This window comes from Pelobates fuscus, chromosome 1 (genome assembly GCF_036172605.1).
Source record: "Pelobates fuscus isolate aPelFus1 chromosome 1, aPelFus1.pri, whole genome shotgun sequence".
In the NCBI taxonomy this organism is placed as follows: Eukaryota; Metazoa; Chordata; class Amphibia; order Anura; family Pelobatidae; genus Pelobates; species Pelobates fuscus.
The window spans coordinates 492,599,555-492,618,046 of record NC_086317.1 but is presented as its reverse complement, the minus strand read 5'-3'; the positions used below and the strand labels follow the sequence as shown (position 1 = coordinate 492,618,046).

General features: G+C 41.1%; 1 protein-coding gene across 1 annotated transcript in view; it reads left to right on the top strand.

Moving 5' to 3' along the window:
- LOC134573483 (zinc finger protein 850-like) overlaps window positions 1-18,492 on the top strand; it is a 60,603-nt gene that overhangs the window by 11,858 nt on the left and 30,253 nt on the right. Inside the window, exons 2-5 of the mRNA XM_063433253.1 lie at window positions 9,003-9,594; window positions 14,721-15,605; window positions 15,995-16,813; window positions 17,629-18,468. Coding sequence (XP_063289323.1) covers window positions 9,006-9,594; window positions 14,721-15,605; window positions 15,995-16,813; window positions 17,629-18,468 — 3,133 coding nt within the window. The 5' untranslated portion in view covers window positions 9,003-9,005. The remainder of the gene's footprint in view (window positions 1-9,002; window positions 9,595-14,720; window positions 15,606-15,994; window positions 16,814-17,628; window positions 18,469-18,492) is intronic.

The following is an 18,492-nucleotide window of genomic DNA, read 5'->3' as shown; positions in this document are numbered from 1 at the left end:
TAACACACACTGACTGTATATAACGCATTGACTGTATCTAACACACACTGACTGTATATAACACGCGCTGACTGTATATAACACACACACACACACTGACTGTATATAACACACACTGAAAAGATATAACTGGTATGTGAGCGCTCCAATTAATTATGCAGATCTACATAAAAATCAAGATAAAAATATCAATAAACTTAAAAATGACCAATCTCGCCGAGATCACCACAATGACCACCATAAACCACAATTGAATGTACTGGGTGAGTCTTATCTGAATCAGAATACTCTACACATATATATAAGAGTATAACAAAATATCATTTATTGTATAATAAACCAATCATAAAAAATGAAACAACATCTCAAAACGTCCAGTATCAGATGTAATCGTGATGAATAGTAAGGGGCCCCTTATTCATATTCTTGTCGACAAAGGACTGATGTAAAAAATCAGAGATGTGCACATTAGCATAAAAACTATATGTGAACTCAAAAAAGTTCAAGCAGTAGGCTCCAGTCCAGTCCGTGAAAAAATATATAAGTGGATAAACGGATAGTGCCCAGACGACCAAGCCGTCTTACGGAGAGGGAGCTCAAACACCAGCCAAACACCCTGGTCAAGACTAAGAGGGAAGCGATAGGGATGGCCCCAAAGGTGAAAAATCACATCCAGATATGGAAAACTATGGGGATATCACTTCAGCAACTTACCCTATCCGTCCGACCATCGGGTGAGAAACTGGGAGCACATAAACTCCAAACCGTGAAGGCTGCAGGAAAAAGGCCGTTCTCGCCAGGTCGCTTGCCGAAAATCAATGGCGGGTCGTAAAGGACGAATCGGCTGGGAAGTTCAAATCCGTCGGCGGTGTGGTGAGGTAGCAGACAGCACGTCTACGCGTTTCGTCCTAGCTGGAGGACTTTTTCAAGACAATGTCTGCTGTCTAAGAGCCGGGTTTATATACCCACTCTTAATTGATTCATAGAATGGTCATGATTGTTAATTGATTCATAGAATGGTCATGATTGTTAATTGATAAACTGAGATCATTACAGATCTAAAGTAAATGTATACTCCAACATTGACCACCAGTTAGGTTTGAAAGCGGTCAAACATTTCCTTTTGGAAGACCCCCTTCTTCCACGATTTCAAGTGGAAGCCATTGTTGAAAGTATATCCTTCATTTTAACCCACAACTATTTTAGTTTCAATGGGCAATTTTATTTACAGAAGAAAGGGACAGCAATGGGGGCGAGCTTTGCCCCAGCATACGCCAACATCTTTATGGGTTTATGGGAGCATTCCAACATCTACCATAACCCTATCTGGAAGAGGCACCTGAAATTTTACAAACGCTTCATTGATGACATCCTGATCATTTGGGAAGGTGATCTAAATGAAGCTGAGGAGTTCGTTCAAAGTCTCAATAACAACGAGTGGGGGTTCTCCTTCACGAGCAACAAAAATAGATCTACTATTGAATTTCTGGATTTAATCCTGAGTGGGAAACCTGGTTATGTCCACACCAGAACATATAAAAAACAGGTGGATGTCAATGGTTTTTTACACTCCACGAGTGGTCATCATCCTACGTGGATTAATAATATCCCGTTTAGCCAGTTCACCAGGCTCCGACGCAATTGTTCCTTTTTGGAGAATTTTGAAGAGGAGTCGTTGGACCTTTGCCAGCGATTTCTGGATAAGAATTATGACCCTAGCATCATTGGTCGGGCGTACCAGAAGGCTAGAGGGCTCAATAGAGATTCCCTTATCAACCAGCGTAAAATTGGAATGGACGGAAAGAACTCTAAAATTATCCCTGGGCTTGCAGCTGATATACTGATTTCATCACCTTCCCCCTCAGTCAAACATAGGGAGATTCTATCTCTATTGGAGAATCATCCGATAATAAGGAGACCTAAACCGAGGATAGACTTTCACATCAGTACTAGAGAGGTGGGTCAGAATAAAGGTCCCATCTTCTCGACAACGTACAATAGGGCGTACAACCAGATCATTCATATCCTAAACAATCATTGGTCTATTCTGCGGTTGGATCCATGGCTTCGTTTCAGTATCCCTGAAGTACCCAGAGTAACATTCCGTAAAAATAGGAATCTAAAGAACCTATTGGCCCCTTCCAAATTTCCGACTGCAAAAACTAATCAAACATCGATATTATGTGAAGCAGGAAATTTCAAATGTGGTGCCACCCGATGCTTAACCTGCCAACACATATGTCACGGAAAAAAGAATTTCCCCCCTTCCTCTAAAGATGAGAACTTCCATACAACCACTAGAATCTCGTGCAATACCTCATTTGTGGTATATCTGTTGATATGTACTTGTGACTTGCTATATGTAGGTCAGACTTCGAGACCATTAAAAGCCAGGTTCAGGGAACACAGACGAGCCATCAGCAACCGTGATAAAAAATCTCCAGTAGCCAGACACTTCCAAATGGCCCATGACAGTAACCCTTCACAGCTTTTAGTAATGGGCATCGAGCATATTGCAGAGAATATACCCAATAGAAAATTAGCCTTAATTACAGCAGAAACTAAATGGATCTTTAGACTCAACACACTTACTCCTAATGGGTTAAATGAAGAAGTGGAATGTAACATTTAAAATTTGGAAGACATACTTATTTGTCCCTGTGAGTGAAAGATCTTTCACTGTCTCTATATGTGGGAGAGGATGAATCGGGAACCACATATATATTACGATTCACCTTAGACCCCATGGTCTCTTTAACACTTATATGAATCCTATATGAGTGTTCAGCATTTTTTTCCAATGTTCTTTTTCTTAATTATACATATAAATATATATACAAAAATATAGTGCTCAACATTTATTTTAATGTTCTTGTTCCTAATCTAATATATATAAATAACAGATTTTTATAAAACAATTGAACTATATTATCATTATTATTATTTTTAAAAAAAGGCTCACAAATCAAGATTGATTAATTATCTCTGTTAAACTTGAGATTGAAATACTTTATTAGTAAAAATAAAAGTAAAAATAAAAATATATTTTTAATCTTTATTTTATGTCTATATATATATAATTTTTCGATGTTAATAATATGAGATTGTCCTAATAAGGATATATGTTTTCATTTATTATATTTTGTGTTTTTCTATCCACTTGCAGCATATTTTATTTTAGATCTGTAATGATCTCAGTTTATCAATTAACAATTATGACCATTTACTTTAGATCTGTAATGATCTCAGTTTATCAATTAACAATCATGACCATTCTATGAATCAATTAACAATCATGACCATTCTATGAATCAATTAAGAGTGGGTATATAAACCCGGCTCTTAGACAGCAGACATTGTCTTGAAAAAGTCCTCCAGCTAGGACGAAACGCGTAGACGTGCTGTCTGCTACCTCACCACACCGCCGACGGATTTGAACTTCCCAGCCGATTCGTCCTTTACGACCCGCCATTGATTTTCGGCAAGCGACCTGGCGAGAACGGCCTTTTTCCTGCAGCCTTCACGGTTTGGAGTTTATGTGCTCCCAGTTTCTCACCCGATGGTCGGACGGATAGGGTAAGTTGCTGAAGTGATATCCCCATAGTTTTCCATATCTGGATGTGATTTTTCACCTTTGGGGCCATCCCTATCGCTTCCCTCTTAGTCTTGACCAGGGTGTTTGGCTGGTGTTTGAGCTCCCTCTCCGTAAGACGGCTTGGTCGTCTGGGCACTATCCGTTTATCCACTTATATATTTTTTCACGGACTGGACTGGAGCCTACTGCTTGAACTTTTTTGAGTTCACATATAGTTTTTATGCTAATGTGCACATCTCTGATTTTTTACATCAGTCCTTTGTCGACAAGAATATGAATAAGGGGCCCCTTACTATTCATCACGATTACATCTGATACTGGACGTTTTGAGATGTTGTTTCATTTTTTATGATTGGTTTATTATACAATAAATGATATTTTGTTATACTCTTATATATATGTGTAGAGTATTCTGATTCAGATAAGACTCACCCAGTACATTCAATTGTGGTTTATGGTGGTCATTGTGGTGATCTCGGCGAGATTGGTCATTTTTAAGTTTATTGATATTTTTATCTTGATTTTTATGTAGATCTGCATAATTAATTGGAGCGCTCACATACCAGTTATATCTTTTCGGTTTCATTTAATAAGTCGCTCCCTTGTATGTGACGCAGCCCTACTGTTATTTCATCTCATTGGGTATATTTATTTCTCACTGTCAGTCCATATTACATTTACATTTTATATAACACACACTGACTGTATATAACGCACTGACTGTATATAACGCACTGACTGTATATAACGCACACACTGACTGTATATAACACACACTGACTGTATATAACACACACTGACTGTATATAACGCACAGACTGTATATAACGCACACTGACTGTATATAACGCACAGACTGTAAATAACGCACAGACTGTATATAACACATTCACTGTATATAACACTCACTGACTGTATATTATTATTTTTTTTATATAGCGCCATCACATTCCATAGCACTGTACAATGGGTGCACTAACAGACATGTAATTGTAACAGACAATTGGACGTACAGGAACAGAGAGGTGGAGGGCCCTGCTCAATGAGCTTACATTCTAGAGGGAGTGTGGTATAGTGACACAGTAACAGAGGGATTGAGGGCCTGCTCAGTGAGTTTACATGTTAGAGGGAGTGGGGTATAGTGACACAGTAACAGAGGGATTGAGGGCCTGCTCAGTGAGTTTACATGTTAGAGGGAGTGGGGTATAGTGACAGTAACAGAGGGATTGAGGGCCTGCTCAGTGAGTTTACATGTTAGAGGGAGTGGGGTATAGTTACACAGTAACAGAGGGATTGAGGTCCCTGCTCAGTGAGTTTACATGTTAGAGGAGTGGGGTATAGTGACACAGTAACAGAGGGATTGAGGGCCCTGCTCAGTGAGTTTACATGTTAGAGGGAGTGGGGTATAGTGACACAGTAACAGAGGGATTGAGGCCCTGCTCAGAGAGTTTACATGTTAGAGGGAGTGGGGTATAGTGACACAGTAACAGAGGGATTGAGGGCCCTGCTCAGTGAGTTTACATGTTAGAGGGAGTGGGGTATAGTGACACAGTAACAGAGGGATTGAGGGCCTGCTCAGTGAGCTTACATGCTAGAGGGATTGGGGTCTAGTGACACAGTAACAGAGGGATTGAGGGCCTGCTCAGTGAGCTTACATGCTAGAGGGAGTGGGGTATAGTGACACAGTACCAGAGGGATTGAGGGCCTGCTCAGTGAGTTTACATGTTAGAGGGAGTGGGGTATAGTGACAGTAACAGAGGGATTGAGGCCCTGCTCAGTGAGTTTATTTGCTAGAGGGAGTGGGGTATAGTGACACAGTAACAGAGGGATTGAGGGCCCTGCTCAGTGAGTTTACATGTTAGAGGGAGTGGGGTATAGTGACACAGTAACAGAGGGATTGAGGGTCCTGCTCAGTGATCTTACATGTTAGAGGGAGTGGGGTATAGTGACACAGAGGGATTGAGGGCCCTGCTCAATGAGCTTACATGCTAGAGGGAGTGGGGTATAGTGACACAGTAACAGAGGGATTGAGGGCCCTGCTCAATGAGCTTACATGCTAGAGGGAGTGGGGTATAGTGACACAGTAACAGAGGGATTGAGGGCCCTGCTCAGCTTACATGTTAGAGGGAGTGGGGTATAATGACACAGTAACAGAGGGATTGAGGGCCCTGCTCAGTGAGTTTACATGTTAGAGGGAGTGGGGTATAGTGACACAGTAACAGAGGGATTGAGGCCCTGCTCAGTGAGGTTACATGCTAGAGGGAGTGGGGTATAGTGACACGGTAACAGAGGGATTGAGGCCCTGCTCAGTGAGCTTACATGTTAGAGGGAGTGGGGTATAATGACACAGTAACAGAGGGATTGAGGGCCCTGCTCAGTGAGTTTACATGTTAGAGGGAGTGGGGTATAGTGACACAGTAACAGAGGGATTGAGGCCCTGCTCAGTGAGGTTACATGCTAGAGGGAGTGGGGTATAGTGACACAGTAACAGAGGGATTGAGGCCCTGCTCAGTGAGCTTACATGGGTTATGGTGACACAGTAACAGAGGGGTATGGTGACACAGTAACAGAGGGATTGAGGGCCCTGCTCAATGAGCTTACATGCTAGAGGGAGTGGGGTATAATGACACAGTAACAGAGGGATTGAGGGCCCTGCTTAGTGAGTTTACATGTTAGAGGGAGTGGGGTATAGTGACACAGTAACAGAGGGATTGAGGCCCTGCTCAGTGAGGTTACATGCTAGAGGGAGTGGGGTATAGTGACACGGTAACAGAGGGATTGAGGCCCTGCTCAGTGAGCTTACATGTTAGAGGGAGTGGGGTATAATGACACAGTAACAGAGGGATTGAGGGCCCTGCTCAGTGAGTTTACATGTTAGAGGGAGTGGGGTATAGTTACACCGTAACAGAGGGATTGAGGCCCTGCTCAGTGAGGTTACATGCTAGAGGGAGTGGGGTATAGTGACACAGTAACAGAGGGATTGAGGCCCTGCTCAGTGAGCTTACATGGGTTATGGTGACACAGTAACAGAGGGGTATGGTGACACAGTAACAGAGGGATTGAGGGCCCTGCTCAATGAGCTTACATGCTAGAGGGAGTGGGGTATAGTGACACAGTAACAGAGGGATTGAGGGCCCTGCTCAGTGAGCTTACATGTTAGAGGGAGTGGGGTATAGTGACACAGTAACAGAGGGATTGAGGCCCTGCTCAGTGAGCTTACATGTTAGAGGGAGTGGGGTATAGTGACACAGTAACAGAGGGATTGAGGCCCTGCTCAGTGAGGTTACATGCTAGAGGGAGTGGGGTATAGTGACACAGTAACAGAGGGATTGGGGACCCTGCTCAGTGAGGTTACATGCTAGATGGAGTGGGGTATAGTGACACAGTAACAGAGGGATTGAGAGCCCTGCTCAGTGAGCTTACATGTTAGAGGGAGTGGGGTAAAGTGACAGTAACAGAGGGATTGAGGCCCTGCTCAGTGAGCTTACATGTTAGAGGGAGTGGGGTATAGTGACACAGTAACAGAGGTATTGAGGACCCTGCTCAGTGAGTTTAGATGTAAGAGGGAGTGGGGTATAGTGACACAGTAACAGAGGGATTGAGGGCCCTGCTCAGTGAGCTTACATGTTAGAGGGAGTGGGGTATAGTGACACAGTAACAGAGGGATTGAGAGCCCTGCTCAGTTAGTTTAGATGTAAGAGGGAGTGGGGTATAGTGACACAGTAACAGAGGGATTGAGAGCCCTGCTCAGTGAGTTTAGATGTAAGAGGGAGTGGGGTATAGTGACACAGTAACAGAGGGATTGAGGCCCTGCTCAGTGAGCTTACAGGTTAGAGGGAGTGGGGTTTAGTGACACAGTAACAGAGGGATTGAGAGCCCTGCTCAGTGAGCTTACATGTTAGAGGGAGTGGGGTAAAGTGACAGTAACAGAGGGATTGAGGCCCTGCTCAGTGAGCTTACATGTTAGAGGGAGTGGGGTATAGTGACACATAGGATAAAGGTAGGATGCATGTCATGTTACTAGAATAGTATTCACTCAGGGCTTAGTGTTTTGTTTTGATGACAGTTTTAGGAGAGGAGTCAGGGTGCGGGGAGGGGCTATTAACAGTTTAATTGATCGGGATGGGCATGGGCAAATTATTTGGTTCGGTTCGGAAATTCAGGGTGAAAAAAAATTGGGCTGCTTCGGCAATTCGGACCAATGGCATTTGGTTCGGTTCGGCACTTCCGAACTACCAAAATTCGAATTGCATGAAACAAATTGCACATGTCTAGTAAGTGGTTGTGGTGGCACTGGGATCCCTACAGATGTGTAAGTGGTTGTGATGGCAATCGGGGCACTGGGAGACGGGAGCCCTTCAGATGTGTAAGTTGTGGTGGTGGCAGTCCGGACTCTGGGAGCCCTATAGATGTGAAAGTGGTTGTGGTGGCAGTCCTGACACATTCTAGGCAGGGTGCTCGCAGTGCCAGGACTAGCAACAACATCTTACACATCTATAGGGCTCCCAGTGCCCGGACTACCACCACACCCACTTACACATCTATAGAGCTCCCGCCTCCCAGTGCCCGGACTGCCACCACAACCACTTACACATCTGTAGGGCTCCCAGTGCCAGGATTGCTACCACAACCACCTACACATCTATAACACTAATACACTAATTAGCTTATTGGTCAAGATTCCAGTCATCATTCACGTAATTTTCTCTCCCTCTTTCTTGTTTTGCCACTTTTCAGAAATCCGAAGCACTTCCGAACTTCAGTACTATGGTTTGGTTCGGCACCTCCGAACTTCGGACATTCATAAGCGTCTGAACTGCACGAAATTTGTCTGAATGTAAATTCGGAACGAAAGAATTACACAAGAAGTGAGTTTTCAATGATTTTTTTGAAGGAGTGGAGACTGGGTGAAAGTGTAACAGAGAGGGGAAGGGTGTTCCACGGTGCAGCCCTAGAGAAGTCTTTAAGTTGAGCATTAGAGGTAGGAGTATGAACAGAGGATGGACGCAGGTCTTTGTCACAGCGTAGGGGCCTAGATGGAACATATTTGTGTATTAATGAGAATAGGTAGGTCGGAGCAGCATGTTGTAGAGATTTGCAAGAAAGTATCAGGATCCTAAATTGAGCCCAAAATCTTACGGGAAGCCAATGTAGGGACTGACAGAGGGGGAGGCGTGGGAGAAGCAGGCGGACAGGAAGATGAGTCTCTCCGCTGCATTCATTATAGACTATTACGGGGCAAGTTGGGAGCACGTAAGACCACTGAGAAGTTGATTACGGTAGTCAAGGATATTTTCCTTGTTGTTGTTTAGTAAGGACTGTCCTCTATAGACTGCAAATGTGTCCGTGGAAGGAATCTCTAGTATAAATTATCCTTTTAAAACTCGCTCCATTCTGTTTGTACCAGACAATGCATGTGGAAGAGAGACCGTTTTCTTGCCCTGACTGTGGTAAAGGTTTTGGGTACCATTCAACTCTCATACGTCATAGCAACTTCCACTGCAGCGGAAAGACCGTAGAGCCACCAATTGCCGCCGGATCACTTTCTGTGGCTCCCAGGGCCCCGTCTTTCTACAAATGCGGCATTTGCTTAGAAGCCTTTCCACGCCCTAATGACTTAAAGAAACATCTGAAGAGCCACTCTGGTGACCTCCATTACAAGTGTGGAGAATGTGGACGCACGTTCAGCTGCAACTTCTATCTGGTCCGTCATCAGAGAACACACACTGGAGAGCGACCTTTCTCCTGCTCGCTGTGTAACAAGAGCTTCAAGTGCAGCTCTGTCCTTTACCGGCACCAGCGGACGCACACCGGGGAGCAGCCATTTAAATGTGAAGTGTGTGATAAGGGTTTCTCTCAGAAAACCAGTCTGATCATCCACCTGCGGACTCACACGGGAGAGCGGCCTTACTCCTGCGCTGTCTGTGGGCGGAGCTTCTGTTCCAAGTCCGCTCTGATCCGGCATGAACACAGCCACGGACAGGACGCGCAATGGGCAGGTGAGCTTCCTCGATGTTCTATTATTATTATTGGCTTAAAACAGACCTGGCAAATCATGGCACCACTGGAATCACCTAGCTCCCTACTATATATAATAATACCCCCAGTGTTACCCCTATGTTCACCTAGTAATAATACCACACTATAATTAATATCACTACCCTACTATATATAATAATACCCCCAGTGTTACCCCTATGTTCACCTAGTAATAATACCACACTATAATTAATATCACTACCCTACTATATATAATAATACCCCCAGTGTTACCCCTATGTTCACCTAGTAATAATACCACACTATAATTAATATCACTACCCTACTATATATAATAATACCCCCAGTGTTACCCCTATGTTCACCTAGTAATAATACCACACTATAATTAATATTAATACCCTACTATATATAATAATACCCCCAGTGTTACCCCTATGTTCACCTAGTAATAATACCACACTATAATTAATATTACTACCCTACTATATATAATAATACCCCCAGTGTTACCCCTATGTTCACCTATTAATAATACCACACTATAATTAATATTACTACCCTACTATATATAATAATACCCCCAGTGTTACCCCTATGTTCACCTAGTAATAATACCACACTATAATTAATATTAATACCCTACTATATATAATAATATCCCCAGTGTTACCCCTATGTTCACCTAGTAATAATACCACACTATAATTAATATCACTACCCTACTATATATAATAATACCCCCAGTGTTACCCCTATGTTCACCTAGTAATAATACCACACTATAATTAATATCACTACCCTACTATATATAATAATACCCCCAGTGTTACCCCTATGTTCACCTAGTAATAATACCACACTATAATTAATATTACTACCCTACTATATATAATAATACCCCCAGTGTTACCCCTATGTTCACCTAGTAATAATACCACACTATAATTAACATTAGTACCCTACTATATATAATAATACCCCCAGTGTTACCCCTATGTTCACCTAGTAATAATACCACACTATAATTAATATCACTACCCTACTATATATAATAATACCCCCAGTGTTACCCCTATGTTCACCTAGTAATAATACCACACTATAATTAATATTACTACCCTACTATATATAATAATACCCCCAGTGTCACCCCTATGTTCACCTAGTAATAATACCACACTATAATTAATATCACTACCCTACTATATATAATAATACCCCCAGTGTTACCCCTATGTTCACCTAGTAATAATACCACACTATAATTAATATTAATACCCTACTATATATAATAATACCCCCAGTGTTACCCCTATGTTCACCTAGTAATAATACCACACTATAATTAATATCACTACCCTACTATATATAATAATACCCCCAGTGTTACCCCTATGTTCACCTAGTAATAATACCACACTATAATTAATATCACTACCCTACTATATATAATAATACCCCCAGTGTTACCCCTATGTTCACCTAGTAATAATACCACACTATAATTAATATTACTACCCTACTATATATAATAATACCCCCAGTGTTACCCCTATGTTCACCTAGTAATAATACCACACTATAATTAATATTACTACCCTACTATATATAATAATACCCCCAGTGTTACCCCTATGTTCACCTAGTAATAATACCACACTATAATTAATATTAATACCCTACTATATATAATAATACCCCCAGTGTTACCCCTATGTTCACCTAGTAATAATACCACACTATAATTAATATCACTACCCTACTATATATAATAATACCCCCAGTGTTACCCCTATGTTCACCTAGTAATAATACCACACTATAATTAATATCACTACCCTACTATATATAATAATACCCCCAGTGTTACCCCTATGTTCACCTAGTAATAATACCACACTATAATTAATATTACTACCCTACTATATATAATAATACCCCCAGTGTCACCCCTATGTTCACCTAGTAATAATACCACACTATAATTAATATCACTACCCTACTATATATAATAATACCCCCAGTGTTACCCCTATGTTCACCTAGTAATAATACCACACTATAATTAATATCACTACCCTACTATATATAATAATACCCCCAGTGTTACCCCTATGTTCACCTAGTAATAATACCACACTATAATTAATATTAATACCCTACTATATATAATAATACCCCCAGTGTTACCCCTATGTTCACCTAGTAATAATACCACACTATAATTAATATCACTACCCTACTATATATAATAATACCCCCAGTGTTACCCCTATGTTCACCTAGTAATAATACCACACTATAATTAATATCACTACCCTACTATATATAATAATACCCCCAGTGTTACCCCTATGTTCACCTAGTAATAATACCACACTATAATTAATATTACTACCCTACTATATATAATAATACCCCCAGTGTCACCCCTATGTTCACCTAGTAATAATACCACACTATAATTAATATCACTACCCTACTATATATAATAATACCCCCAGTGTTACCCCTATGTTCACCTAGTAATAATACCACACTATAATTAATATTAATACCCTACTATATATAATAATACCCCCAGTGTTACCCCTATGTTCACCTAGTAATAATACCACACTATAATTAATATCACTACCCTACTATATATAATAATACCCCCAGTGTTACCCCTATGTTCACCTAGTAATAATACCACACTATAATTAATATCACTACCCTACTATATATAATAATACCCCCAGTGTTACCCCTATGTTCACCTAGTAATAATACCACACTATAATTAATATTACTACCCTACTATATATAATAATACCCCCAGTGTTACCCCTATGTTCACCTAGTAATAATACCACACTATAATTAATATTACTACCCTACTATATATAATAATACCCCCAGTGTTACCCCTATGTTCACCTAGTAATAATACCACACTATAATTAATATTAATACCCTACTATATATAATAATACCCCCAGTGTTACCCCTATGTTCACCTAGTAATAATACCACACTATAATTAATATTAATACCCTACTATATATAATAATACCCCCAGTGTTACCCCTATGTTCACCTAGTAATAATACCACACTATAATTAATATTAATACCCTACTATATATAATAATACCCCCAGTGTTACCCCTATGTTCACCTAGTAATAATACCACACTATAATTAATATTAATACCCTACTATATATAATAATACCCCCAGTGTTACCCCTATGTTCACCTAGTAATAATACCACACTATAATTAATATTAATACCCTACTATATATAATAATACCCCCAGTGTTACCCCTATGTTCACCTAGTAATAATACCACACTATAATTAATATCACTACCCTACTATATATAATAATACCCCCAGTGTTACCCCTATGTTCACCTAGTAATAATACCACACTATAATTAATATCACTACCCTACTATATATAATAATACCCCCAGTGTTACCCCTATGTTCACCTAGTAATAATACCACACTATAATTAATATTGATACCCTACTATATATAATAATACCCCCAGTGTTACCCCTATGTTCACCTAGTAATAATACCACACTATAATTAATATCACTACCCTACTATATATAATAATACCCCCAGTGTTACCCCTATGTTCACCTAGTAATAATACCACACTATAATTAATATCACTACCCTACTATATATAATAATACCCCCAGTGTTACCCCTATGTTCACCTAGTAATAATACCACACTATAATTAATATTAATACCCTACTATATATAATAATACCCCCAGTGTTACCCCTATGTTCACCTAGTAATAATACCACACTATAATTAATATCACTACCCTACTATATATAATAATACCCCCAGTGTTACCCCTATGTTCACCTAGTAATAATACCACACTATAATTAATATCACTACCCTACTATATATAATAATACCCCCAGTGTTACCCCTATGTTCACCTAGTAATAATACCACACTATAATTAATATTACTACCCTACTATATATAATAATACCCCCAGTGTTACCCCTATGTTCACCTAGTAATAATACCACACTATAATTAATATTACTACCCTACTATATATAATAATACCCCCAGTGTTACCCCTATGTTCACCTAGTAATAATACCACACTATAATTAATATTAATACCCTACTATATATAATAATACCCCCAGTGTTACCCCTATGTTCACCTAGTAATAATACCACACTATAATTAATATTAATACCCTACTATATATAATAATACCCCCAGTGTTACCCCTATGTTCACCTAGTAATAATACCACACTATAATTAATATTAATACCCTACTATATATAATAATACCCCCAGTGTTACCCCTATGTTCACCTAGTAATAATACCACACTATAATTAATATTAATACCCTACTATATATAATAATACCCCCAGTGTTACCCCTATGTTCACCTAGTAATAATACCACACTATAATTAATATCACTACCCTACTATATATAATAATACCCCCAGTGTTACCCCTATGTTCACCTAGTAATAATACCACACTATAATTAATATCACTACCCTACTATATATAATAATACCCCCAGTGTTACCCCTATGTTCACCTAGTAATAATACCACACTATAATTAATATTACTACCCTACTATATATAATAATACCCCCAGTGTTACCCCTATGTTCACCTAGTAATAATACCACACTATAATTAATATTAATACCCTACTATAAATAATACCCCTGTGTTCTTAGTAAAGTAATACTGTAATACTGTACCTAGTAATAATAACACACTATAGTTTTAACATCACACTTTATTATTATTTTGCTCTGAGAATAATCTCCCTTCATCCACTGCGTTTAATCCCATTTTATAATCAACTCTTAAAATGTGTTCCCTGACCTGATTAAATGGTTGGTTGAATGGATGTTCCTCTGCGTGTTGGTTACAGTGCGGCATCGTACTGTAATGTTCATGGCTTGCTAAAACCATTGACCGTCTGTTTCCGTGCGTTCTATTAGACTTCTTGCAAATACGTGTCTGTTAGTCCACCTATTGTACAGCGCTGCGGAATTTGTTGGTGCATGATAACTAATAATAATAGTAACTCCCTGTGTTTTACAGATCACCCAGTGACTGACATTTACCCGGACTATGCCGGGCCTCAGGAGGAGGATGCTGTTCAGGCTGTTTGCATGGCCAGGGATCGTGTGGGACTTAATGGGGAAGCATTGGACCCAAGGCAACCTGAAAATAAGCAAAGTTTGGATGATTGCGATAATGTGGCTGATGAATGGAATGGGGAGGAGTATACAAAGAATCACATAAACCCTTTTGAGGAAGGCGACATGGGCTGTGGATTTATATGCCCAGAGTGTGGCGTAGTGTTGCAATCTCAATCCCTCCTCAATACTCACCGCATGATCCACGCCGGGAACCGGCCATTCTGCTCTGACTGTGGCAAAGTCTTCGGCCACCGTTCCTCTCTCAGACGCCACCAGAATGCACACTGTAGCGCACGGACAGGAAAATGCAAGGTTAATGTCAGCCAACTCTCCCCTGCAATCCATGTCCATCACCACCACAAGTGCGGCATTTGCCAGATGACTTTTCCAAGCCCAAGTGAACTGCGCAGACACCTGGGAAGTCACAGTGGAAACCAGCGCTACATGTGTTACGAGTGCAACCGTACATTCAGCTGTAACTACTTCCTAGTGCGTCACCAGCGAACACACACTGGAGAGCGCCCCTACTCCTGTCCTCTGTGCAACAAGAGCTTCAAGTGCAGCTCTGTCCTTCACCGGCACCAGCGGACGCACACAGGAGAGCAGCCCTACAAGTGTGAAGTGTGCAATAGGAGTTTCTCCCAGAAAATCAGTCTAATCATCCATCTGCGAACGCATACAGGAGAGCGGCCTTACTCCTGCGTGACCTGCGGAAGCAGATTTGGATCCAGCTCTGCTATGATCCGACACGAAAACAGCCACGATCAGAGGAGAAGCAATGCTGGTTAGTGTATAGTATCCCTGAACAATGATCTATATTGTGATATTGACATTTTATCCTATGTGTTACTGCTAGATAAACATCCATCTTTGTAATAAATGATATGCTTATTCTTTCTTTTCTTTGCCCACTTGGTTTCAGTATTAATGATCACCTAGAATGAAGGAACAGGCACAGTAAAAGAAATAGAATATAAATTGTAAAACCAAGAAAAGGAGGAGTTTGGGGAAATTCCATGGGGCAAATAGTATCCGTCTCTGTATTTTTTATGCTGGGGATAAATCCATACTTTAGTTCAGAAATTATTAGATTTAGCTGATACTTCGACCGTTTACTAATATGTTGTTTTAATCTGTCTTTTTAACAAGGACATATCCCACTTTCTTCCATAGATGAAAACCAAAATGAGTGTTTACCCACGAGCAGTTTTGTGAAATTTGAAAATGTTTCACAGGATCGAGGAGAGCATATGTCCCCTCACAATTCTAATACGATTCCAGAAGACTCGGAGACAAAGGAAAAACAGTCCAAACAGAAAACAAGGCTGCGTGATGTGACCGATGGATGTAAAGCAGAGATCTTCCCAGATTATGCGGCTCCAGACCAGCGTGAGAGAACTCTGTACGATGAACATGGTGATATCTGTCCAGACTGCGGCCAAACCTTTGATTCTGAATCCTTTCTCACCGTAGATCAGAAGACGCACACTGCTGAGAAACATTTTACTTGTCCTTCTTGTGGTAAAAGCTTTGGCCACCAGTCCACACTCATACGACACCGTAAATCCTACTGCAGCATTAACAAACGAAAGCCCCATGCCATGGCTCATGGAAAGGGTTTGGAAAACCCAGAAGCTGCTCACCATCTTTATAAATGTGGAATCTGCAATGAAAACCTCAGAGATACGAAGGAGCTTAGGAGGCACTTGGCAAGCCACAGAGGACCACAGAGGTACAAGTGCAATGATTGTGGACGTACTTTCTCCTGTAACTACTTTCTAGTGAGACACCAGAGGGTCCACACCGGAGAGCAGCCATTCAAGTGTCACATGTGTCAGAAAGCCTTTTCCCAGAAGACCACCCTGGTTATCCACGTGAGGAAGCACACTGGAGAACGGCCGTACTCCTGCCAGGTCTGTGGCCAGGGCTTCTGCTCCCGGTCATCCATGGTCCGACACAATCAGAGTCACATGCAGAGGAGGAGTCGGAGAGGTAAACAATCACTCTATTTTCAAATACATTACGGCGGATCTGTCACTTACACAAGAGCATGAAAGACATCTCTGGGTTTTGTAACATTTTATAAGCCTGTTGAACAGCTTTTCCGGGCTTTTCGTACCATCCTTGGTGTTTAGAACACATTTTCCAGCATGCTCCTGGTCTCTTCTCCCACCTTATTGGCTGTTCCATCTCTGGGGTTTGTATACAAGCCAGTGCATGAGAAGGCCAGTTCTGTTAATGGTGAGATCAATACTCTACACAAAAATAGATATTTTATAGCTGAACCGATGTTTAAAAAAAATATTAAGATCAATTGGAATTTTCTCGCTACATATGAACCGCTACATATTCACATGGTGACTTTCATGGGATTTAGTGAGGTCATAATCATCGTCAAACAAATCACCTAATACTATAAGTGTAGCGATTCCCCGGCTAACCCAACCAGTTACCTTCTAATTCCCTTCCTTCAGCCGTTCAGAAACCCTTACAACAAGCAGGCATCCATTAACCCAACCCCCCCAGTAACTGGACAAGACATAGTTCCGAACTTTTGAAATTCAGTACTTCAGGAATTCTGCAACTCCCTAACTTTACCGCTACCACTAACCATACCCTTAGGGTTAGATTCCTGTCATCATTCCCTTAATTTTCCCTCCCTCTCCTGTTTTGACACTTTTCAGAACTCCGAAGCAATTCGGACATACAGAAGCATCCAAAATTGGCCGAATTAAATTTTAGAACGAAATAAATATAATATGAATAGAATATTGCATAAATGATATAATATTTTTTTTCTGCTGCAGGAAAGTATTTCACCAAAAAACAAAAGGTAAAGACTCCGTTAAATGAGAGCTCAATCCAATCAAGCCAGCCTGCAGAGATAGCCACCAGTGACTCACCGAGTGACAATGCGTTTATCTATCTGAGTGGTGACAATGACCATCCGTCAGAAAACATCGATGAGGGAGGAGATGTGATGCAGACCCCACTTGCCAAACACCGCATTGAATGTCCTGTTTGTCGAAAATCATTTTCATCTCAGGCTAACCTAACTGTACATTACCGAATGCACACTGGAGAGAGACCTTTCCTCTGTACTGGCTGCGGAAAAAGCTTTGGTCATCACTCAACACTTATAAGACACAGAAACTTTCACTGTAATGTAAAAATGGGTAAAACGTCTGGTAACCGCATCCTGAGTAAGGTCCAACGCTCCTACAAGTGTGGAATTTGCCAAGAAATCTTCCCAAGCCCTAACGAGCTGAAAAAACACCTGGGAAGTCACTCCGATGACCATCGATATAAATGTGGAGAATGTGGACGCACGTTCAGCTGTAACTTCTACCTAGTCCGCCACCAGAGAACACACACTGGAGAGCGACCTTTCTCCTGCCGGCTGTGTAACAAGAGCTTCAAGTGCAGCTCTGTCCTTTACCGGCACCAGCGGACGCACACTGGGGAGCAGCCATTTAAATGTGAAGTGTGTGATAAGGGTTTCTCCCAGAAAACCAGTCTGACCATCCACCTGCGGACTCACACGGGAGAGCGGCCTTACTCCTGCGCTGTCTGTGGGCGGAGCTTTTGTTCCAAGTCCGCTCTGATTCGGCATGAACACAGCCACGGACAAGACGCGCAATGGGCAGGTGAGCTTCCTGGCTGTCTCCTAA